General features: G+C 41.0%; 1 protein-coding gene across 7 annotated transcripts in view; it reads right to left on the bottom strand.

The window, feature by feature from the left end:
• The window catches only part of NLGN1 (neuroligin 1), a 435,265-nt gene that overhangs the window by 308,160 nt on the left and 100,884 nt on the right, over positions 1-26,221 (bottom strand). Inside the window, exons 3-4 of one of the 7 annotated variants that reach the window (XM_065410496.1) lie at positions 23,690-23,705; positions 613-628 (exon numbers count right to left, since the gene is read on the bottom strand). The exons of the other annotated variants lie outside the window; for them this stretch is intronic. Coding sequence (XP_065266568.1) covers positions 613-628; positions 23,690-23,705 — 32 coding nt within the window. The remainder of the gene's footprint in view (positions 1-612; positions 629-23,689; positions 23,706-26,221) is intronic. 7 annotated transcript variants of the gene reach the window in all.

Raw genomic sequence — 26,221 nt, 5'->3', positions numbered from 1 at the left:
TTAAATTTCCCAAAATGAAAAATTATTTTGTTTTGTGTCTGCATTTAAACTCAATCCTGGATGACCCATAAATCAGTTACATTTAGAAAGAAAACAACACTGGCAACTTATCCAGAGCAGGAATAGTTTAAAAGCAAACATTTAATTTAAAATTGAATGAAATACCATTACAACCACCTAGCTTCCTTACTTGTTGTCTAAGGACTGTATGCATGATTCTCCTCTCACTTACAGAAATGTACATCACGAGTAACTGCACTGAAATCACTGGAGTGAGACGATATAAAACTGGTGTGAGAGAAGAATCCTTGAATGTCTTTATAAGGAAAAACAAAGTGACATTAATTAGAATAAGGTGATCGAAAGAATGAACATAGTGGACTAACAAATGGTGATTTTAATATTTTTTTTAAAAAGCCCAATCTGTAAAAACTCAACATGCTTAAAAATAAACTAAAAGGTGTGTAGCACCAGTTTGGAAGGTGATTATGTAAAAATGGCACCTTCTTATTCAACAGATATTCTTTGTGAGTGCATTAAATACCATACCTGCTCCTGTACTAACTAGATTAAAACGAATTTTTTTACTCATTAGCCCTGCAGAGCCAGCACCGTGATGAGGTGGATTCTATTCTTGCTCTTGCATTAACAAGATGATTAACTAAATTCTAAATGTAGAATCTCTTATTTTTCCCCATGGTGGAAAAGCCCCTGTTGACTTCAGTTGGTGCTGGCCCTTAGTTATTTAGCTGAAGCTATAAAGGCTCAATGCTATTAAATCTAAAAATTGTAAATTTAATCCCCAGTGATGATCAGAATGACAATCTTCATGTTAGTTCTGTGATGTAAATGGAGGGGGGAGGTTTTAGAAATATGTGAATAAAGGTGGCTTCTCTATTATTGGCTAAGCTAAGAGTTACAAGTTAGAAGAATTCACCCTTCTTTTGGAAGCTAAGATTTGCTATCCATCTGTTCAACACGTTCAACATAGAAAGACTGGCTGGGGAGAAAAAATGGTCATTTGGAAGCAAAAAGATGAAGAGGTCCCATTATTGATGATGACCCTATCACTGTGGAGTTAGGGCTCAGTGAATTAAATCAATGAGACAAATATTTCAAAAGAATTTGTTGTTGTTGTTTGTTTTCGTTTACTGGTGAAATTTAGTTTTGTATAAGCCAGGATGGTGTCAGGGTCACTTTGCTGAGAGAGAACAAAGACATCTAATTCATCTGCTGGTTATAACATGTTGATAAATTAGAGTTATTTCTTGGGAAGTTGTTGTAGAAAGGGAATTGTTATTTTAGATTTCAAAATATTATAGAAACAATCAGGCTTCCACCCACACAAGGGACAGATGGACTGCTTCATTATTAGAAGACATTTAATGCTCTATGTTCCAGTGCATTTAATCAGAGCCAGTTACAGTAGTACCCTTGATTGATGCTTTGATTATATTAGTGGAAAAATGGAGCAAGCAGAATTTTCTTAATGAGTATAATCTACATAAGTCTTTAAAATACAGAAAAATGGAGGTTAGTCATGATTTGGATAAACATCCAAAAGTTTGCATGCTACTGGAGTCCATCCTGTGTTTATGATTCCCTCTCTATAATCCTATAGGAGTCCTCTGGATTGCCCTTCCTTCCTGAAAACTTTCCAATAGGTCCCCAGGCTCTTTCTTCCCTAGTCATAGTATACCACATAGTGCAATAGCAACTTTTCAGCCCAACAAACATCAGATACAGAACTAGGGCCTATTTGATAACCTCTGACCCTCCAATAGAATAGACACTCACATCTCACAAGACGGTTTTAAGGGCCAGCAGTTCTCGCAGCCCTTCTGCGGGGCCCCAACTGCTACTGAATTGCAGTGCTTTTGCCCAGAGTGCATTGAGCATCACTGATGGCCAAGGCCAATCAGAGAGATTATGGGGGCACCTGGTTCCCACAGAAGGATTTTCAAAGTTAGGGATAAGGAGCTGTGACTGGAAGGAGATGGGTTCATGAGTAGGGGAGAAGAACTGTTGAAAAACTGCAGAGAAGAATGGAACTGCAGCTTTTGGAAGTCAGGGCGAGGAGGACAGGAGGAAAAAAAATGTGTGGTCCCAATCTGAACCTGAAAAAAGTTTCAGTTTTATCTGAATACGCTCATATGTTCAGGCTGATTTTTATTTCTTCCAAAACAGCTCATCCCATCCCCAGTAATTGCTCATACCACACGATCTACTCTAGTAATTCACCACCATGCTGACTTTGACACTATCTCAACTCATTTTGGCTACTTTGAAACTTCACTGGTTGAAGTCTTTTAATCGTAGATCAAAAAGTGCAAGTGAAGAGTGCAATGGAGACTATCCCACAGTTTGCAGCTATTCTTTAGAATACAATCCTCTCTTGGGCTCCATTTCCCTTTCCAAGCCTAAAAGCAAAATCTAACTCAGACTCTAAGTAAATGGATGCATTTACCTGGGATGTGAGTTATTACTAAGACCACAGGCTAAATAAAATAAAATGTAACCTTCTTGAGAGTGAGGAGTTAAAAGCCACATTCATACACTTAGAGTTTGCAGACGATACCAAGCTGGGAGGGGTTGCAAGTGCTTTGGAGGATAGGATTAAAATTCAAAATGATCTGGACAAACTGGAGAAATGACCCGAAGTAAATAGGATGAAATTCAACAAGGGCAAATGCAAAGTACTCCATTTAGGAAGGAACAATCAGTTGCACACATACAAAATGGGAAATGACTGCCTAGGAAGGAGTATTGCAGAAAGGGATCTGGGGGTCATAATGGACCACAAGCTAAATGAGAGTCAACAGTGTAACGCTGTTGCAAAAAAAGCGAACATCCTTCTGGGATGTATTAGCAGGAGTGTTGTAAGCAAGACACGAGAAATAAATTTTCTGCTCTACTCTACGCTGATTAGGCCTCAACTGGCGTATTCTGTCCAGTTCTGGGTGCCACATTTCAGGAAGGATGTGGACAAATTGGAGAGAGTCCAGAGAAAAGTGACAAAAATGATTAAAGGTCTAGAAAACATGACCTATGAGGAAAGATTGAAAAAAATGGGTTTGTTTAGTCTGGAAAAGAGAAGGCAGAGGGGACATGATAACAGTTTTCCAGTATGGTAAAAGGTTGTTACGAGGAGGAGGAAGAAAAATTGTTTTTCTTAACCTCTGAGATTAGGAAAAGAAGCAATAGGCTTAAATTGCAGCAACGAAGGTTCAGGTTGGACATTAGGAAAAACTTCCTAACTGTCAGGGTGGTTAAGCACTGGAATAAATTGCCTAGGGAGGTTGTGGAATCTCCATCATTGGAGATTTTTAAGAACAGGTTAGACAAACATCGGTCAGGAATGGTCTAGATAATCCTTTGTCCTACCACAAGTGCAGGGTTCTGGACTAGATGGCCTCTCGAGGTCCCTTCCTGTTCTATGATTTCTATGATTGCAGATTGGCAAGTAGGCAGTGGGTTAAGTGTCAGAACCTCTATATTTCTTCACTGGAAGCAGAAGTTTGGGACGCAAATGGGGTAGTTAGTTGTCAGTTCATTCTTAATTCTTGTATGGAGTTCAACTTCCATACTGACAGGATGTACTAGTTTTATATCCCATCCTTAAAGAGAACATACAGTATGGCATTATGGCTGCACAATCAAGCTGATACTTTGTATCCAAAATTAGTGCATGTGTTACTGAGAGCAGAGATGGGGGATTCAAAAATGTACGCTATATGCAAACTTCACTGAACTTTCAAAGTCTTCAAGCTGGTTTCACTTGCCATATTAACTGAAACTGCAGAGCCTGATTCGGGTTTCAAGCTTCAAAGGCCCATAAGATCTTTTCCCCATATTCAGAGACATGTGTACACACTAACACAAAGTGTATCTATTATAGGATATCATTATTTGTATGCTGTATGATACATACAGATCTGACACAAATTACCTCATAATTGTGAAGGGGAGATGGCACTATACCATGAACTAAGAACAAACAGCCAAATTTATAATAGCCCAGTCTCTCTTTTGTGCCCACCATTTCCACTGAGATTTTGTGTGTTACAATGACTTGCTCATCATGATAGCTTTTTACTTCAAAACCACTACCAAGACCTGGTGTTGTCAATAAAGCCCTGCGTGGATTAAAAAATTTATATCCGCAAATGTGGATATCCGCGGATATCCACAGAGCTGCAGGGCTCTACCGGGAACTGCAGCGGTGAAAGTCGCTAGTGTGTGCAAACAGCTCACACGCTCCCAGACAGGAGTCCCTTCCACGCAGCGGTCTGCGTCTCATTGGCATTTCCCACCATTTTGTTTCTTGGTAGTCTTCCAGAGTGGTATTTGGGTAGAGGAATTTTTAGAGGCAAAGTTCTAACTTGCTGATGCCCATAGTTTTAGTTCGACATGCAATTGCTAAGATTCATTGCCTGAAAAATAAGGAGCCCAGGTCCCGGGCTAGTTAAAAAAATTATCCAAATGTGTCATTTTAACTTCGAATTTTAATTTTCTTTTAAAGAAAAGTATATATTCCATGGACCGCAGCTGTTTGGTAAGTACAGATTTCATATGCATATAGTACTAATTTGGAAAATGAATACTATTTGCTTGATGAGTCACAATGAATGCCTGCTGGTAAACATATATTAAAGTTCATTTCTAGAGCTGTCCTGCAAAGCCTTTTTTCATGGGACTCATTCTTATTCATGTCAATAGTCCCACTAAAGAACTATTCCCATCATTACAGGCCCTTACACTAATCTAACACTGAACTCCTGTGAATAAGACTGCTATGCATGGAACAAGAGTATAATGCGGCTCAGAGTATAAATTAATGGAGATATCCCATCTCCTAGAACTGGGAGGTCATCGAGTCCAGCCCCCTGCCTTCACTAGCAGGACCAAGTACTGATTTTGCCCCAGATCCCTAAGTGGACCCCTCAAGAATTGAACTCACAACCCTGGGTTTAGCAGGCCAATGCTCAAAGCACTGAGCTATCCCTATGGTGATGCATAACCCAAAACATACCTGGCCAGACTGTGACTACAGTATTTGGTTGAAAGTCCAGGATATGAGAGAGAGAGAGAGAGAGAGAGAGAGATGATAGGATTGTCATACTGGATCAACCAATTTGCACCTCCAATTTGATATTCAAGCACACATTTCTCATTGTGGAAGAGGACTTGTTTTGATGATCCACGCTCTGAGCCAAATGGAATCAGACTGCTTTTGGAAGACTCCAAAGAAGATATGTAGAAGTGACAGACTACTCCACCGATGGTGTGGCACGGCATTATAATAGTCTTTTCCTCTTGGCTATCAAATATGTGGCCCATAACTGCTTCCCCCTCTGCTTAACACTGATAGAACACCATGATATACTTCAAGTTTGTGACATATGAAAGAGGAGGGAAGACTGATAGTGCCCGTGGCAGAAGTCTCACGCTGAGTCTGACTGCATGCAGTATAAAGACTTTAAAATTACTCCCTGTGGGTATGCATGAGCTCAAGAAAGGTTTCTTTGACTTTCACCATAGCCCCTCCCACTCAGTGAAACTATGCCAGGGAGTGAACTTCCATTTAATCCACACTTTCTCCATTTGGTTACATACTATAATACTTCCCATTGTAAGGAGTTTTCATGCTGATTTGGGAATAAGATTGTCAGATTCAGATTGAACTATATCTGCCTCCCTGGAAGCAGAGCTGTAACTGAGGTGGATAAACGCAGCATTCCCTGCTTGAGTTACTGCCAGTGTTGATCAGTGAGTTTCTGGAAGGACTGGGTGAGCTTTTAACCTCCTGCAACCTGAAATCCAGAGGCAAGATACTGGGTCTGCTATTAGAGGAGAACATCAATGCTTCCTTTAGGGTGGACAAGGTACCTTAAAGTAGTGAACCTAAAGTTAGGCCTTTGCTCAGGACAAAAAAAATTGCTTTTGATAGGGCAAATCTTGCCAGTCACCACCTTGCCTGAACTCTCACATGGGAAAATCTTATCGAGAGATTGTAGAGAACCAATCCCAGTAGTATCTAGACTCTTCAGATTTCCTAGTCCACAGTGTGATGAGAGTAAACAAGAGGAAACTTTGTGGGCCAACAACCTCTCTATCTGAAGCAGTTCTCCCCAACAATTATCACTGTGCAATGCCAGAAACACAACATTCTAAGCTCAAATGTGCAAACAGGCCAACTGAAAACATTAACTTATACTAATCAGATGAAATCTCATTGGGTGACTAATATTGTTAGAGAATGGAAAAAGAAAGCAGCTGAGATTTTAATTACAGACTAGCCTCCGTTCCTAGAAATGCATTACACAGAACACTCCATACTAAGCATTAACAATTACCTTGTATTTTTCTTGTCATGCATGTTTAGCTGAAAGGCTCCCCATAGTCAGTTAATATGGCTTGAAGTTCTCCCTCTTACAAAAAGAAGGAGGTGGTAATCAATTATAAAATTCCAGGCAATATCCTTGCCTAACACCACATCATACTATATCAATGAGTTTTATAATATGCTACATGATGTTACCTTGCCTAAGGAATATATTAGGCTACCATTAAAAAATAAATGTCAAGACCCATAGAAGAGTGATTGAAGAATTTAAACCCTTGTCTGAACAAGTTTTCTGCTTTCTTATAACCATAAATTGGGAAAATGTTTAAAATAGAAAATTAAAAATGTTAAACATTTTTCTTATGATAGATCAGCCATCTGTGAGATATTTAAAAATCTGTTTACCCTTCTAAATGTTTTAGTTTTATTAATCTGTAAACATTAAGAAGATAAATAAGAGTTATCAAAACTGGATGATACTATCACAGATGAGAAAAATGGCTTCTATAAGCTTCTCTCATGGCAAAGAAATTAATTGTAATTAAATGGAAATCATCACTTGTTCTACAAATTTAGGATTGGAATTCAGGACTAAGGCCACAATCCAGCAAAGCACTTAGGCATCTGTATAACTTTAAGCATATGAGTAGTCACTGAGTGTAATAGAACTCTCTGCATGTGACATTAGTGACCTGGACGTACTGCAAAAGGCATCTGTTTTATAGGGTTTGGGGATAAGAATGAGGAGTGTGCTTCCTAGAATGAAAGGGTTGGAAAGAATTTTTTGTAGGCAGCTAGCTGAGTTCTTGTTTGAAATTCTTACTTTAATGCTGCTTGGATTTTGCTGTATTGCTAGATACGTGTTTGGGCACTTAGAGGCATGCATAGGTGTCTTTTTTTTTAAAACTCTAAATAAATTAAGTAAATAAATAAATGCTCATGTCCTTAAAGTTAGGTATGTGCTTAAGTACTTTGCTGGATCAGACACTAAGAAAAATTGTAGCAGTAAAATGCTAGACAACTTAGAAACTTTCCATAACAGCTAGCTAAACTTCTTGTGCTATATGAATACTTGTGAACCGCTAATTCATCACACCTTCCTTTTTTAATGGTATTAAAAGTATATAATTTTTTTTCAATACTTAAAACTAACAAATGGAAAAATGTACATGTTAATATTTTCCTTGTTGTATGAGAAGAAAAACACCATTGCAATTCATATTAAAAAAACCCAAGCCTCCAAATCTTAATGGTTAAGGAGTAAGTAAATTAGTCAAAAGCTTAATTAGTATCTGTGTAAGGGAAACTGGAGTCATGCCAATAACATTTGAAATCTGTTCTCTTCTACTTTTAATGACTGAAGAGAACATTAAGATGACTAATAAAAATGTGTTATTGATTTTGTTTCCTTACAGGTCAATAGTAATGATTGATATATTCATCAAGGAGAAATATAGAACTGTATGAGGTTACACTTATACGTCGTGTGGTCAAATTTAAAAACAAGTGAAACACAGTTATTGGAATAGAGCCTCTAAATTTAGGGCTACCATATGTCCGGATTTCCCTGGACATGTCCAGCTTTTCGATCTATAAATAGCCGTCCGGGGGGATTTCTAAAAATCTAAAAATGTCTGGGATTTCCCCCCGGTCGGCTATTTATAGATCGAAAAGCGGCACCGCTCAGCAGCCAAAGCCCCTTCTCGGCTCCCCCAATTCCCTGCAGCCTTAGCATGCCCCCGGCCCCGCAACTGTCTTCCCCCTCCTCCCCTCCCCTGAACGCTCCGCCCACCTGCTCCTCCCCCTCCCCTGCTTCCTGCGAATCAGATCTTCGCGGGAAGTCTGAAAAGAAGCAGGGGCAGGCAGGCAGCAGCAGGTAAGATGGGGTGGGGGGGACGCGAGGAGGAGGGCTCTGGGGAGGCATGGCGCGGCCTAGTCCGGCCCCGGCTGAGCGGCTCCGGCCTAGGTCGGACACCGGGGCACCAGCCCCAGTTCCGGTCGTGCGCGCCGGCCCGGCCCCGGCGGCTCCGGTTTCGGCCAAGCACGCCGGCCCTGACCCCAGCGGCTCCGGCCCGGCTCGGGCTCCAGGGCGGCCGGCCCGGCCCCGGCCAAGCACCTCCAGCCCGGCCCCAAGCCCTGCAACTCCGGCCGGAGCGCAGCCTGATTCCTGGGCTCTTGTTAAAGCCGGCCCTGGTCAGGGGACAGGGGGCGGGGGTAGGATGGGTCGGGAGTTTGGCGGGGGGCTGTCAGGGGGCAGGGGTGTGGAGAGGGGTTGGGACAGTCAGGGACAGGGAGCGGGGGGGGGGGTAGATGGGTCGGGAGTTCTGGGGGGGCTGTCAGGGGGGCAGGGGTGTGGAGAGGGGTTGAGGCAGGCAGGGAGCATAGCGGGTTGGATGGGTCGGGAGTTCTGGGGGTCCTGTCAGTGGGCGGGGGTGTGAATATGGGGTGGGGGTGTGGATAAGGGTTGGGGCAGTCAGGGGACAGGTAGGATCCTAGGGGGGCAGTTAGGGTGGGGGGTTCTCAGGAGGGGGCAGTCAGGGGACAAGAAGCAGGGAGGCTTAGATAGGGGGTGGGGTCCTAGGGGGCAGTTAGTGGCAGGGGTCCCAGGAGGGGGCAGTCAGGGGACAAGAAGCAGGGAGGCTTAGATGGGGGTGGGGTCCTAGGGGGCAGTTAGTGGCAGGGGTCCCAGGAGGGGGAAGTCAGGGGACAAGGAGCAGGGGGGGGTTGGGGGAGGGAGTGGATGGGGCGGGGCAGGGCAGGGGCGGGGCTAGAGCAGGGCTCCTCCCCCCCATGTCCTCTTTTTTGATTGTGCAAATATGGTAACCCTACTAAATTATAATGTGGCTTCTACATTACAGCCTCACTATTCATTCTGTCATGTTTTTTAAAGCTAAAGACCTGAATTAGCTAATTGTAATGAGCCAGTTATATGTAGTCCCCGAATATGATTGCCTGCAAATATGGCGTCAAGTATCAGAGGGGTAGCTGTGTTAGTCTGGATCTGTAAAAGCAGCAAAGAGTCCTGTGGCACCTTATAGACTAACAGACGCATTGGAGCATGAGCTTTCGTGGGGGAATACCCACTTCGTCGGATGCATATCATGCAAATATGGCATTCACTAACAATGAAATTCACCCCTCTACAGAAGGCCACTATAAGACCTATGCACCAAAGTTCCACTACACCCTACTTTGTCAGTTTACTATGGGTAAGAATGCATAGGGGTACATTTCAGTTTTGCTGTAAACAGAAGCTTTTATCAAGACAGGACACATACTCAGCCCAATGGCCAAATTCTGCCATTAAAATATTCAGTGCACAGAAAATTATATGGATTTTTGAGTTATTTTTAAAAGATACAATGACTTTGGGGAATTGTGTGTGCCTTATTTTTGAAAGAATAAGGGGATGGGAATAATTTTAGATTTTGTTTTCATTTTGCTTTTGGTGATGAAGGGCAGGAGAAAGGATTAAGGGATGGTTCAGTGGGGTGGTATTTTTGGGGAGTGGGCAGAGAAGCAGATGGTTTAGGAGGCCTGTAGGACTGAGTGTGTTGGTTTATCGTTTCCCTAGGCCGAGGTTAGAGATCTGCATTATAAATAATGAATTGTGGATTGACTTCTCATTGATTGGTCTCACTGACAGGAGGCTATGTATAGTTAACATTAGACCATCCCTGTCTCTGTTGAAAGTAAGGGGAAGGTGATTATGTCCCTTTGGAGAAGTTGTTTTAGGGTGTGAGTAAGACCCCTGCCGCGGGGCTGATACACCCCGTCACAACCCCACCAAGGTGAGAGAGAAATGGGAGAGAATGCAGGATAGGAAGGGTTCCACCCATTCCTTAACTTAATAGGGGATTTGGAAAAAGCCTGAGAGCCTAACTTGCAGGTGGGTTGTTATTCTCTGCTCCCCTTTTCTCTTAGGGGATTGGTAGAAGAATATTGATATAGATAAATATTGCAGACTGCCTTGGAAGTCCTTTTTCTTGCACCCTCTTTTGGGTGTTTCCCAATGGAAATTTGTTATTGAGAAAATAAGTACAGTACTATGTCAAGTACATAGAATGATAAGACCTTTCCTATTCAGGTACATGTTGACTCCATGCTGTTCACAGTTAAGAAATTGCTTTGGAATCCTTTTTGTTTGAAAGCTAGAACAAAGCACATTGTTTTCAGGGACATCACAACATATGTAAGGTTTAAAGCATGGGTTAAATCATGACCATTTGTCTTTTTGTTCATGCAAATCTATGGGACTTCAAACCTTATCACACATTGGCCAATGTAGATTTTTGTAAAAGGTCAGGGCAGCAAATCATGTAAGTTATAGTGCTCTTCTGCCACACAGGCAACAACAAAAATTCTACATTTACATGAGCAGATCCCATTAACACATAAATATTGTGTTAACACATGATAAACTTTGCCACTTTTCCTTGCACCTGTTATTGCAAAGAATACGGATTTTTTAAAAAAAAGATCTTCATTCAAACTCTCATTTATAAAGAAAACCTCTTAAAAAAACAAATGCACTTCACTAATCATGCTTCTGTAGGTTATAAATTGAAACTAACACTGCAGATAAAATCAAGTTATTCTCAAGAAGCCTGTATTTAAAGGCCAAAACCATCTTCTTTCTGAGCAAATTTGAAAATGTGATACATACAGTGATTTGATTTATAGAGATATCGGTCTCTCAAGTAACATTTGATAGGCTAAGGAGTGTAACATTAGTGGGCACTCTTCTGGCCCTTTTAAGCCACTACTGAGATAAAATCTAGAGTACTGTGTGCATCTCTGGCTGTCACGTTATAGCAAGCATACTACAGACACTGAAAATATACAACAGATGGCAACTAAAATGAGTCAGGGTTTGTGGGTATAAGTTATGATGCAAATGTGCTAAAATTAATTTCTATGCTTTAGAAAACAGGAGACTAAAGAGATATTTGATAAAGACTGGAAAATAAATAGATTTATGTCCATGAACTGTTTGAGAAAGAAACTAATTCAAAACTATGCAGACATGGACTGAAGTTAGCAAGGAAAGTGAAGGACCTAACCCATAAATAATTCATAAATGTAACCACTATCCCTAGGAGCTGATTAAAAATAATACCTTGTCATGGTTACAAACAAAAGCTTTGTACATGTTAACAGCTGAGCTGTAGAAAAGGGAACATACACGCTTCAGACACTGCCTAGATTTTGAGGTTGTGATTAGTCATTTTTCATAGGGTTATATGTACTTGAGGTCTTCTCAGATTTACACTGGAGCCAATTAATGAGAGTTTCAAAAGCACAAAGAGGAGTAAAGCACCCAACTCCCATCAGTTTTAGACTTTCAAATTTCTTACAGTCTTAAGCTTTATTAGCTCTTTCTACAATATTCATAACTAAAGTACCTGAGAACTTCACATCGACTAATGCAGTGTTTCCCAAACTTGGGACGCAGCTTGTTTAGGGAAAGCCCCTGGCGAGCCGGGCCGGTTTGTTCACCTGTCGCATCCGCAGGTCTGGCTCATTGCGGCTCCCACTGGCCGTGGTTCACTGCTCCAGGCCAATGGGAGCTGCTGGAAGTGGCACGGGTCGAGGGATGTACTGGCCGCCGCTTCCCGCAGCTCCCATTGGCCTGGAGCAGCGAACCGCGGCCAGTGGGAGCTGCGATCGGCCAGACCTGCGGACGCGGCAGGTAAACTAACCGGCCCGGCCCGCCAGGGGCTTTCCCTAAACAAGCGGCGTCCCAAGTTTGGGAAACACTGGACTAATGGATTTATGCTCACAACACACCTGAGAGGTATGACCATTCTCAATTTGCAGAGGCAGAAACGGAGACCGGAAGATTAAGTGGCTTGCACAAGGTCACACGAGAAGTCTGTGGCAGAATCATTTCCTTTAAACCACATGTCCATCTTGCCTTTCATGCTCATCTCCCTTTCTTCCCCCCCCCCCCCAAATCTACACAAACTTTGAGTGCAGAAGCAAGTGGGATAAATCTTCTGCACCAATGGGTTGATTTGTTAAGGGGTGCTTCAGAGCCTTAAACAAGAACCAGTTTGTGGTGTTTATTTCTAAGCTATTTTGCTAGTAGCTAGGGAGACCAGAGCTTTTAATGAGCACTTATTTCCACTAAAAACTGCTCTCTCTTCCTTATCTCCTCAGCAACTGGATACCATTCAATTATTTGACAATATATTGTTCCTTAATCCTCTAGTTGCTAAGCCATTTCCCCCTACACCAAGCGTGGAACTTATTCTGCTTTGTTTACCATTTGCACTGAACTTGGACACTTTAGAGTAAAATACTTCCCTCTATATTTGTTGGTCACCTTGGTAAAACCTTAACATGGAAATGCAATTTGTGCCTTCAAAAGCAATGACATTTCTTGCCTCCATGGTTCGATTTCAGATCTCAGTCTCAAACTCTGAGACCCCTAGTACAAAAGGAGTACAACATAATGTGACCATTATTACTAATGGAGGTGGAGATCCCTTATCTTTTTTCCTGCTGTTAATTCCTTTCTTGATGTGCTTGGCTCTATTTCTGCTATTCCTTTCACAATAGCAGAAATACTGAAGAGCTGCTTTTTTTGGTAAGAACTGGAAATTGTTAAAACTCTCGGAAAATGCGTACATCCAAAACGCTACTCATGCTGTTTCATCTCCCTTCATAATCCACAATTATCTTCTCCCACTTGGTTTAGTCATATCTATTCATCACTAGGCTACAGTAATCTTGCTCCTTATGAATAAAATAATGATTCCATGGTGAACTTATATACACTATAGATGAAATACACTGGTGGGCAATGGGCCAGGACAAAGACTATGCACCTGTAAACTGGCACTCAACTCAACTTTTTCTCATCCCTGGTGCCCCCTGCAGCCTTCTGGCTGACCTTGGTGGGTCTTCAGAGGTTTGGCCCTCTAGCCAAGTCACAAAGTCCAAATGAACCCTTTCTGGGGTATTAAAGAATCCAACAAACAGTCTATTTGCTTGTACTGGCTCTGGGCCCTTTAAATTCAGCCCTTCATTTGGGCTTCCAAACAAACCTTGTCTTCTCCTTAGGGCTAAGGCTAGGTTTGTCCCTCCTTCTCAGGATTTATGCCACTTTTACCTGTGACTGGAAGGAGAACCTGGGCCTGCCCGCTACTGCATATTCCAACCCAGAGACTATATATATAGTAGCCATGTACCGCTTACTCCAATCTGTCACTGTTATTTCCCTGGGCCTCTTCCAACCAGGCCCGTTATCTCCAGCCCTATCTCAGGCCCAACATCCTCAGGTTATTCTCTCTCTGCAACCCCAGCTATCTAAGTTCGGCCAGCCATAAACACTAATTTTCAGGCTCCTTTGGCCAGAGAGGAGCTCCCATCCTCATTCCTCTGGTCCCAGGCAGGAACTGAACTGCTAAGGCCATGCAGCCCCTTTTATCTGGGGCAACCAGGCCCAGATTAGCTGTTGCTAGCCTCTCTAGCCCTTTGAGGATCAGATCTCTGTGATTTCCAAAATGACTGCTCTAAGAGTCTTCTCTAGGCAAGCCTGGAGGACCCAGCATCACTGTTCTTTTCTTCTCAGATTGCTGCTTCTTGGGGTGGGGTGTAGTTGTACTGTGGAGTCCCCCCACAGGGAGCCGCAAAGGCTGCATACACACCATCACAGTATCCCTAATATCTTTCTTAAGCCTTATTCTGAGGGCATAAGTGGAACGTAAGGTGGGCACAGGCCTAGTGCTCCTCACCTGCACAAGGGTGAATTAAACCGCATGTGAATCTTCTGTCGTCTCATTTTTGCCCTTCACATGGCAGCTATATTTTAATGTATTTTTATTATGTTTTAGATCTTTTAACTACTGACATAATACAACACTGTCCTTATGTCTCGGCTTGCAGTTTCTTGGTCTTTTGATTAAGATCAAGGGTAGAATGAGTTTAAAATCTGTTATGTCTTCCATTGGGGACAATATCCTCTACATGCGGCAGACTTGTACATGTGGCAAACTCTGTCTCATAGGTCTTTTCCATCTCTCATTTTTAAGAGCCTACAGAGACATAGTTCTGCTAGAAACTATAACTTAAGCTTAATATGTCAGATACACTGAGGCTAAAGTACATTTGTAGAAAACAAAACTCAAGCCAACAGGGTTAAGCCTGCTCTCTTGGATGACAAAGAACATTCAGAATACTTAAGTGTTGCTAGTGATCTAGTAGCTAGGACTTATGTCTCGCATTCAGAAATTGCCTTCTGTCACCTGTACTTCAGCCTTGTCACATTCCTGTGTTAGTGTTCTCACTCTTTTTGGCAAGGCCTGACAGATGAAAGCTTTAGCTCCTCCTAACAAGAGGCGGAAGATAAGACTACGTACGCTTTACATAGCTTGCTAAGCAATAGATGGGGCAGTGTCCTGAGAGTCCATGTGCTGGCACAGTGCAGGGAAACAACAAGGTGATACCTTCAGCTCCCCATGGCACCTAGATAGAGTGTACGAGGTGAACATGAGTTTATCCCCATTCTTACCATTAGACATTTTAAGGATGAGGACTTTGATTTCACTGCTATTACAGGGCCAATCAAGTGTCCACTGGAGTCAATTAAAAGATACTCATTGACTTCAAATGACAGTCAGGGTGAAGCAAAACCTAGTACATGATGGATGTACTGGACTGAAGTTCATTTTTAAAGTACTCCATCTGGCAGGAGCTTGGAGAAAATGCTATTCTCCAAGATCCTATCATTGCCAGATCCGCTCCATTCCCTCTGCCACCTTCCAACCCCAGCTAGTCATCCTTTTATTTCCACTGAATTTTTTCCAGAGTCTTTCCTCTGCTGTCCTTGTAAAAATCTTTGATTCTTTTGGTCTTTTTTCAAAATTTCAACCTCATTTCCTTTCTATGGTAAGTAAGTTTGTTTCCTCTGAGCTGCCTAACCATCCTTCCAATACAACTCTCCTCACTTGTTCGCAATCTGAATATTGTGCTGGCCACAGCAGAGTCTGCTCTTCTCTGTGGTCAATTATCTTTTATTGCCAAGCCAGTCATCTTTTCTCTCTCATTTTTTTAGAACTTGATACCACATTGATCCAAATACACCTCCTCACCAAATTAGACAGTTTCTTCATGCTTTTGGTTCTGTTTTATCCTAGTGGGCTTCGTTTGTTGTCCATGTCCCTTTCAGAGTCCTCAGGGAACCACTTCAGTTCCTCCACGCATCCTACTTTATCCTTTCGAGGCCCTTCCAAACACTGTAATTCTGGCATAACAAGAGTGGATGGGAGGCAACACTATTGGCATCATTCCCAGCAAGGCAAAGTACAGAGAGATAAGCACAGGAATCAAAATATTGGGAATTAAATCCAGGTCTTTATTATAGCACTCCAGAGCAATAATACTTTATCCTGATTATTGAACCTTACGTTTCCATTCTTTGTTATGGTTAGTGAACCATCTTCAAACACAGGATCCCTATGGGAATCCTGAAGTTGGATGCCCAGTTCCCATTTTTCTAAACTTCTCCTTGATTTTTTAAGCTCCGATTTTGAAGGTGACCTGCAATGTATTTTTGAAAAAGTTGGGCATTTGTTCTTTTTTGGATCTTTATGATGATGTATAAAGACAGACTGAAGTATTGTATGTGTGTGTGGGGAGGAGATGGGGGGGCTGTTTCCTTTTGTTTTTTGTTTAAGAGACAAGTGGGGCCCATCTTGTTTTTAACCTTAGAAATATCACAAATGTCACTTCTGTTGTTCTGGGGGGTCTCCGAGCTTTATTGTGTGTTTTAACACCTTTATTGAAGGGGAGGTGGCTTTGAGTCTTTAACAAAATGTCCGCAATATTCATTAATTACTCACTGAATTAAATGTATCTTATCTAAATAAAACAGGCTAACTAAAAATCCCTTCCCCTCTCAACTGCTCAACTACCACTCTGTTTGGCCAGATCCTCAGTTGGTGTAAATCAGTTTCAAGGAAGCTTACACCAGCTGAAGAGCAGGCCCTCCTGAGTTGTTATTTCATCATTTCTTTAGTTACCCAGTCAGCACAAGGCTTGTCTTCACGGCAAAGTTAACTCAGACTCTTATTTGAGTGGTGCCCCGTCACACATAAAAAACTTTACCTGAGTGTGGTGGCAAGAATTCAATGTCAACGAGAACTTCCCATCTGCACTGGGAAGTTTAGATGGCACATATACAAGGGAACAGAAGAGAGACATTGCAACTTTTATATAATGAAAAAATACCTATGCATTTAATATTTTGGCTCATAGGGATATAAACATTGTATTGTTGACTATAGTGGCATGATATCCAGGGTCAAGCCATTAATCTAATTTAGGAAATGTTTTCTCTCTCCTTCTGGTATTAAATAACTGAGCACGTTGACTTTTATAAACGACAACAGTACACAGTTCTAAGTAAGGTGCCAAGGAAAAGGAAGCAAAAGTAAATAAAATATATATTTGTATGAAATGTCTAACGTATTTAAAATACAAAACATCCCCATCTAACACACTTCCAGTGTCAAAAAACAAACTGAGTGATAAGCTAAAACAACAATTAAGTCAAAAACCAGAAGTTGCTTAAAATCATACGCTACCAGAAACCTTAACTGCACCAAAGGACTAAGAAACTCTCAAGACTAAGAAAAACATTAACACAACACCATACATATTAAAGGAACCCTTGAGGCAATATGTACACACTGAGCAAGGCTCAAGGAAATTTACATTTCAAAATTGCCATCACGAAGGAAAGTAAACATGTTTTATTTCCACCATAGGTATGCGTGGTGCTGTACCAACACATATGAAGACTGGGTCCCTGCCTAAGGGAATCATGAGACTCATGCCTATGACTTGGTAACAATTATTCAAGCCTTTGTGATACCTTGGCTGGACTATGCAACTCTCTGGACCTGGGTTTAAACACTTCTAACATTTAAAAAGCTTCAGTTAGTCCAGAATACAGCAGCTTTGCTTCCTTAGTAATATTACCCTTCTGCTCTGCTCACTAGACTGGCTCCCATAGACGACAGGGTCAAATTTAAGGTTGCGGTTACTCTGCAAGGCCCTCCATGGAATTGGCCCAAGATATCTCCAAGAGTGCCTCTCTTCACAATAACAACCTCCCATGAGAGTTCCCTAGGAACTCTGAAACTGTCAACCTCAAGGATGGAACTAATGATAGTAAGAGAGAGGGCTGGGCTCCCTCAGCAGAGGACCTGGGCTTTGGAATTTGCCACTTAAGATGATTAGAATGACTGCAAATCTCACAGCTTTCTGAAGGAAGAGACAACCTCACTTCTTTGACTTAGATTTCTCAAAGCTGCAACTAATGGAAGGGGAAAAAGAACACAGAAGAGGGAAAAGAAATAAAGGAAAGAAGAAAGAGAGGAGGAAGGGGAAAGAAAAGAAGGAAATACAGTTAAAAATAAAAACCACATAATCCCACCTGCCTCAGGGGAAGTAAATTAGATAACGGGGTCTATTGTAGTTGTTGTTATCTCTTAGAAGGCACTCAGATTCTACTGTGTGGGGTACTGTTATAAGAACTGAACTAAACAGAAATATAAAGAATATGACAGAAGGTTACATGCATTTGAATACAAATCAAATCTATCAATTTCTAATTACAAATTAGTAGAGCTGGCTGGAAAATGTTCGTTGAAGCAAAGCTCTGACAAAAAAAGTGAACATGTTTTATGGAAGGGTTGCACCCCAAACAGGTTCTGCAGTTCATAGAATGGACCATCTCCCTCTCTTTGGCAGTGGGACCAGAGGAGAGGCAAGCAGCTTGGAAACTTAAAGCTAGCTTTGTGTATAGATTACAGAGCTATACAGGGAGAGGTTTATGTATCAGTGATATACAATAGATAAAATAATAAAAAGGAACCATTAAGGGGTTCTGACCGAAGCCCACAAAAACAGGTCAGTTCAGAGTGAGCATTTCACTCCATCTTTATGGGCCATTAGTAAGGACTGCAGGATTTTCTCCAGGTCCATTTCCAATTAATAAAGATCTATTAGTGGATAAAACACAGGTCCGGGATTCTGGAAACCTGGTTCTAGTCTTGTCTGTCACTGGCCAGCTGGGTGACCTTGGGCAAGGGTGACCTCTCTGTGCCTCAGTTTCCCCATCAATAAAATTGGGATAATTTTACTGACCTTCTTTGTAAAGCACTTTGAGATCTATAGACAAAAAGTTCTATTTAATGGCTAGGTATTATTATTAGTTATAAAACCAAAAGCTATTATCCACATTATGGCCAAACAGTTTGCAAACTTTCATTCTTAATTTGAAACAGTGACGCACCAAGCTAAACCAACACCAACCAAAATTGATGTTTTGCTCATGCCTTAAAACAACAAAAACCACACTCCAATGGACTTCAATCGCTCCAGGGATCAGAACTTGCATGTCAGCATTGCGCCTGAAGCACTTTTCATGAGTTGCGCACCATTGGAAATGTGGGCATTACGTAAATGCAGAAAAAAAAATTAACCAAGATATAACCTTTCTCCTCCCCACCCCCACCATAATATCAGTATGGTACATGCAAATTCAACAGGTAAAGCAAGGCAGAAAGTGCCTCAACTCATAATTGGCAAAGGGACAAATGAGTTATGACAGTCATCCCTTTATGTGTGTAGGATAAACATATAAGCTCATATTATTCTTTTCCTATCCTATTTCTAACAAATCCATGTGGAAATGTTTAGTATCAGGAACATATTTAGTCAGATTACAGTCAACTGTTTCATTTTGAAAGGAGATGAGCCATACTGGTTTAAAAAATAATAATCTGGGTATAAATATAAATGGGGCAACCTACCTCCATGAGAGATGAGTTGGCAGTTTAATGCTTGTGCACCACCCACATCATATTTGCCAGCCAGCTGGCATACATGGTCTCCACATCTCAAATGACCCTTCAGCAACAACTTCTCCTTGCCCCTGGGACCTCTGACTTTTGACTCTGCCAGCAGTTTATTTCTGACTGTACAACAGGAACATGATCAGGATATTTCAGTATGTAGTGTTGTTGTAGCTTTGTTGGTCCCAGGATATTAGAGAGACAACGTGAGTGAGCTAGTATCTTTTACCGGACCAACTTCTGTCGGTGAGAAAGACAAGCTTTCGAGCTTACACAAAGCTCTTGTTCAGGTCAAGAAGAGCTCTGTGTAAGCTTCAAACCATGATATTTCACCTCATTTTCCCAGTATCTTTAAAAACAATTTTTAAAAGAACATTGTAAACTTAAACGTCACACTTCTGTCTGATTTTTATTAACCAATTGTTACAAGTAACACCTAAGGGTTAATATAATTAAAAGAGATTAAAATAATCTCCTTTTTTCATCCATTTTATATATGATAAGCACAGCACTCTGTTTATAGTCAGTTTCACTCTTTCCTTTGTATAGTCAGATTCTCCTACTGTTTGTGTGGGATTTTCACACAGGAATGGATGAAAGAAAGACATTTAGAGTCAGATTTTGCCACCCTGACTTGCCCTCTGCATTATTCTGCAATTTGTCCCATTGAAACCAATGAAACAATGTATACAGAAAGGTACAACTCAATCAGAGTGAGGTTGGTTGAATCTGGCCATGACAAAAAATAGAGAGGGGAATCAACTGACAGAATAAAAGAGGCAAAGTATTCAAGTCATAATTCATTGTTCTTTTTGGGTGTGGAATATCTGGGCTTGGTCATGTCTATTTGGTTTTAGTTTTAGGATAAGTACTGAATGCAATGAGCAGCTAACTTTTTATCATTTAAGTAAAAAAAATCTTGAACCTTAGCCCTTAAAATTGAACTTTATCTAAATCTGATCAAGGGAAAAAAGAGTTTCAAGTCTTGAGGCCACCACCTCCACGCTGCGTTTCTGCATACTCTGGGGTTTGATCTGCCCCAGACTTTATTGTGTGTCATCTGCACTGCAACTGAAAGCAGAGATGAGATGAAGTCCACAAAGCAATTAATAGTATTTTACCATTCAACTTTCGACCTGCATTTGGATTAATAGCTTTGTATTCCATGCACAATGTTACTTCATACACAGTACACTGTAAAATGTACTTAACATGGAATGAACTTATAAAACACTCTCTTGCTAAACAATTAGTATCACCTAGTTTATTCTGATAAATTTGAATGAGATCATCATTATATAACAATCATGAAGAGTGTCCTTGTTACATAAGCAGGACATTGTTACTTCATCCCAGATCCATTTTTAAAAATCATAGCAGCATGAAAATACATTGGTTTTCTTTTACTGTATAATGTTTTAATTCCGTACAAGGGTATGTTTGCATACTGTATATTTCCTTTCCTTGCTATTTAAATAATGAGACTATATGCTACCTTTTATTCTTCATGTATTTTTAGCCACCTTTTTTCTTGAGAAAGGCAAAATTTTCAGAAGTTTATGTTTGGTGAAAAAACAACACACTTAACTCTGGAGCGATCGATCCGGCAGGGGTCGATTTATCGCGTCTAGCGAAGAAGCGATAAATCGACCGCTGAGCGCTCTCCCGTCGATTCTGCTACTCCACTGGAGCAAGAGGTGCAGGCAGAGTCGATGGGGAGCGTCAGCTGTCGACTTACCGCAGTGAAGACACCACGGTAAGTAGATATAAGTACATCAACTTCAGCTACGTTATTCATGTAGCTGAAGTTGCGTAACTTAGATCGATTCCCCCCCCCCCCAAGTGTAAACCAGGACATAGTCATAGAAATGTAAGGCTGGAAGGGACCTCGATAGGTCACCTAGTCCAGTCCCCTGCACTGAGGCAGGAGTAAGTATTATCTAGAAAATAACACATAGAAAATGTATAAGTTAAAAAACCCACCAAGGAACCCCTTACTTAAGCAAAACACTACACACACAATTCTCCCCCTGGGGAGAAGATCCGAGAGAAAACAAACCACATGTGACTGACTTTAGTCAGATCACTTAATGCACTCCTGGAAGGCAAATACTACTGTGAAGAGGGTGGTATAAGAATCTATATTGAATAGAATAGACTGAGTGGCACTTTGAAAAAGTGGCTTTAAGCACATACGTGACTACAAGTTAGGAACAATCCACTTAAAATTCGGACTTACATATACCACTGATTTTACCATTGTTTCTGTAAAGATGGCAGAGTTCACTGCTTCCTTTTCAGCTGAGCCCATTACCTTAGGGGATTCTGTGTTGAGCTGCTGAATACAGCAGTAATGTTACATGAACTCTCCTGCACAGCCTGAATTATCACAGAGGCAAGCGGAATCCTAAACACATGCAGAGGTGTTCCTGAACAGACACAACTCTGATACAGTAGGTGACTCCACAAAACAAGTGCAGATAGTGAGATGGAGTGAGCTTATCAATCCAGTGGTGGGAAACCAGAGTCTGAGAAGTCTGTTAAACCACTTGATAATGTCTTCCCAACTCTCCTGTGTATTCTGAATTATTAGGGGTCTCATAACTGCACAAGAGAAAAAACATTTGGAGTCAGGTGGTCACTCCAGCCTTAAGTCACTCTGTTTTGCCTAGGTGTTGCAGCACATCTAATCTCAATTACCCGTCTGCCTCAGAACTCTGAGTGTTCTTCGATATCGTGACAGAAGCAGTACCAATATAGCTGGCTGCATTGATCATGGAGTGGCACCTTCAACACCACACACTTCAACCTTTCCACAAACTAAATATAGCAGAACCTCAGAGTTACAAACAGGGCTGCCCAGAGGATTCAGGGGGCCTGGGGCAAAGCGGGGGAGCCGACATAAAAAAAGGAGCCACCAGCTGCGGCACTTGTACTCACCGGGCCGGTGCTCCGAGTCTGCGGCGGCGGCAGGTCCTTCACTCGCTCCGCGTCTTCGGCAGCACTGAAGGACCCGCCGCCGAAATGCCACCGAAGACCCGGAGCGACTGAAGGGCCCGCCGCCGAAGTAATTTAAATGACACAAGCACAGAAACAGTTTCCTTACCTTGTCAAAAAAAAATTTAAACTTTCCCCTTTTTTTTTAGTAGTTTACATTTAACACAATACACTCTAATTGCTTTTTAGTTGTTGTTTTTTGGTTTCTATTGCTGCCTGATTGTGGACTTCCGGTTCCAAATGAACTGTTAGCAAAAGTTGACTTTTTAGTGGTTACTACTCTATATCCATGTTGCTAAACGTAGGATAGCATAAGATACTGGCATAGTCATTCTAACAAGTGTCCTGTAGATTGTGCATGTGCACCAATACCTCAGATAAATACAACTCTAAATAACTTGCCTGATGGGAAGGGTCCTTTAAATATCCCTGTACCACCTATCTCCAAGCAATAAATCTCTCTGCCTCAATTCAGTGCATTGGGGGACAGGTAGCTTTGAGACCGCTATAGGAGCATTTGTGGTGAAGACGGGAGCATGTAGAGATTTATAGAGCCTTCACTGCTGGGACAAGCAGCCTAGAGAGATTTATAGGAGGCTTCCCAGTGACGACAGGCAACATGGAGAGATTTATCAACACCTCCCCAATAGATGAGGTACAGCCACTACAACTGCACTTAGTCAATCTGCAAAGGGGTGACATGCTCTAGTCTACATTGCTAATTCATGATGACAAGCTTTTGAATAAATAGGATACTGCTGCTGCTAACTGCAACCTGGATATTTGCAGGTAATGGTGAAGTTGGATTTAAGGTACCTGTAAAAGGAACTGGGTTACTGGTATGAACCATTCTTTCTATGTTAAAATAAAACAATGATTCCTGAGAAGAATTTCCCAGGAGTTCAGCGCTAAAGTGAAGTGCCCTTGAAGTGTGTCTGAAGTGAATAATGTGCAGGGGGACAGACACTGGTAAAAAGAACTTTAAAGGGGAAGAGGGGAAAGAGGAACATTTATTGAAACTATATGCAAAATCCAGAATCTTGCAGAGTCAAAAATATTTTCCTCTCCAAAGGTAAGTCTCTGAGTCAGAGATAACAGTTATTCCTGGAAGGGATGGTTAAAAGTAATCAGAGAAGGGTATAACAATACTAAAGAAAAGGAAACTTCAATCATCACTTCTTCCACTCAAACCCTGCCTTGCAGCGGTTAGATTGGTTTACTTGTTTTTTTACATGAAAGTTTGCAATAATCAAAGGTCGTAAGTTTAAATCCATACTGCTCTTAGCTCATGGCTAAACCAAGATGAAGGTAAATGAGCACTAATGCTTGACTGTTTATGTCAATCATTATTCCAGTTGAAATGAAAGAACCTATAACACGGATTAACTGAGAAACTGGAACTACGGCTTTCCTCAATACAAATGTGGAGGGATACAAATAGGACGGTGCTGCTCTCAGGATGTCTGTGCACCAATACCAGGGTGTTTTCCTGTCTCTGAAATATGCATTTCTCTTTGCCAGCCACAGACAGGATTTGTCAACCCTTTAGACATATGGCAAAGCCCATTTTTACTCGCAAACATAGGGCCTGATAAAAAGCCCATTGAAGTCAATGAGAGTCTTTCCATCAACTTCAAATGGACTTAGGATCATGCTTTTAGAGACGTTGGATGTCATTACTGGAGGGGCTGGAGACTGAAGAATGATCTGGTAGGACCTCATAAAATGGTTGGGTAGAGGGTCTTTTGGTTTTCTTTTGTGGGAATGTCTGTATAGTGACATTTTTGTCATGGGAAATTTAAATGAAAATATTATATAGATACAATTTTAATCATGAGTTTCAACTTTGACAGATATTTAGAGCTGTGCATATGTGCCTATAAAGTAAAACAAAAGTCTTAAACAGGATTTCTGCTTCCAGTGTACAAATATACTGACACTTGTGCAAATATTCTTAGCTACATGCAGTATGCTTTGTTGTCATTGAACATATAGTGGGAGAGCTAACTATTTAATCAAGGTCAGGTGTATATAATTAACTGATGAATATATTTAATTGAAGTCCACATATGAAAACTAAAACAAATTTAACAAGACTACTACTAATCCACTAGGACATCATGACAAACAGTAACAGTTCTACAAAAGAAACATAACATGACAAGAAAAACTGTAGCATTTGTCACGAGTGGTTAAACAAGTCAGTTCATATTTTGTTTGTTTGACCTATCCATGTTAGGTATTGTGATTTAAAATATTAATAAGGCTATAAAACATTAATGAGAAAAATAAAATAAATTTATACCTCAGAAGATAACAGTCAGCTTTCTAATGCTGAAGTAAGAGTTTATTATTTGCAAAGGGGTCATTTTGCTAAAGCTTTGCATGAGAAAAGCACAGGTGTGTTTTTCTCTGTCAAAGGTCCTTGATATAGAACCTCCTTCCTAGAGAAGGTCCATCAGAATCCTTTACTGACTACTTTAGGAATGCTGAAAACCCCTTGTATTTCATTTGTTCCTAATAACCGAGATTAATATTTCCAAACCAGTCTAGGGAATTTAGCAACACAGCTTCCATTAATTTTATAATAGTATCAGTTTTAAAATTAATGGAAGATATTGTTAGTAAATATTAATCTTTTATTATTCTTTTTATATCAAACTCTCGATTTCTTGACCAGACATCACAGAATCTTTTCTTTTTTAGCCAAAGGTGCTGGCTAAACTCTACTGCTAAAGATGGTTTTGTTTTGGAAAAATGAATGCCTTTGTCCTAGAAGTCCTGTACTTCATTATACACTCTGAACTTTAGCTGACCCTATTGTGTTATCATTAAGCTGAATTTTAGCTGCACCTTAGCATGCTATTAAATAATGGATTGTGCATCCTTTGTACTCTGAAATCCAAACATGCAACAATTGTGGCTAAATCCCCTGTTTAAAAAACTCAGTCTGAATTATTTGGAATTCCTCCCTTTGTTCTGACTCTCCCAGTCCTTTGCTTGCCCCCCAGTCCCTTATCCAGTTGGGAGCTAATCTCCTTGGAAAGGGTGGGTTTTTAGAAGCTGCCTGTCTCTGTTCTGTATTTTGACTGGATGTATTATCTCTAGTAATTATTTGAAATCTATCTTTTGCAGTCTGGTGCTTTGATGCTCACAATAGGTGCTCTATTAAATTAAATAATTATACACAGTGAATAAATATGTGGGGACCTTGTCTCACGAAACATACTGCAGGGAACAATCTTGTATTGGCAGACTAGGTAACTTTGTAGGTCTTTTTCATTTCTAACCTCTCTGATTCTACAGTATTTGTACTAGTATTTGAATATAAAGGTTAGCTGGACATTGACTTCTTCTGAAGTGAATATTCAGGGTGAGGGCAGAACACATATAGCCCTTGGAATGCAGAAGGTGGCCACTTGCATAGGGAAGTGAATGTCCTTTGGAAAGCTGCAGTAGCACCTCAACAGAATTATAACTACGTGAAATTAAAGGCTTAGCCAATGCCATGTGGCTATAGGATGGACTCTGGAAGCATCATTTACTGAGCTCTAATTTTTCCTATTTGTTTTCCCTTCTTTCTACCTCTTTTTCCCTCAGCCTTCCCTTTTTTTCCTTTTCCTTTTCTATTTTGGATTAATACCTTTTTTTCCTTCCTTTGCTCTCTCTCTTTCCTCTCCCACTATATTTTCCTTTTCCCACATTTCCTTTTCTGTCTCTCCCTTTACCCCCATGCTTTTTTGCTACTTTCACTCCACCTGTGCGCCTTCCACTTTCTTTCTTCTCCTCTCTCCTGTTTTCTTCTTCATCCCTCCTTTCTTCCCAAATCATTATTTTTATTTCCTGTGGTTCTCAGTCAATTTAATCTGACTAATCAGTTTTAAGGTATGTAGCAGTACACAAGTTGCACAGTGCTAAGTTGGCAGTCTAAAAACAAACTCACTCCAGCTCCTCTCAGCATCTGCAGTCAGTGACAAGGAATTGGCAGCACAGCTATGTTAAGAGTCTG

The sequence above is a fragment of the Emys orbicularis genome, chromosome 9 (genome assembly GCF_028017835.1).
Source record: "Emys orbicularis isolate rEmyOrb1 chromosome 9, rEmyOrb1.hap1, whole genome shotgun sequence".
Taxonomy (NCBI): domain Eukaryota; kingdom Metazoa; phylum Chordata; order Testudines; family Emydidae; genus Emys; species Emys orbicularis.
Note: the sequence above shows the minus strand (reverse complement) of the source record. Positions and strands in the feature narration are given on the sequence as shown.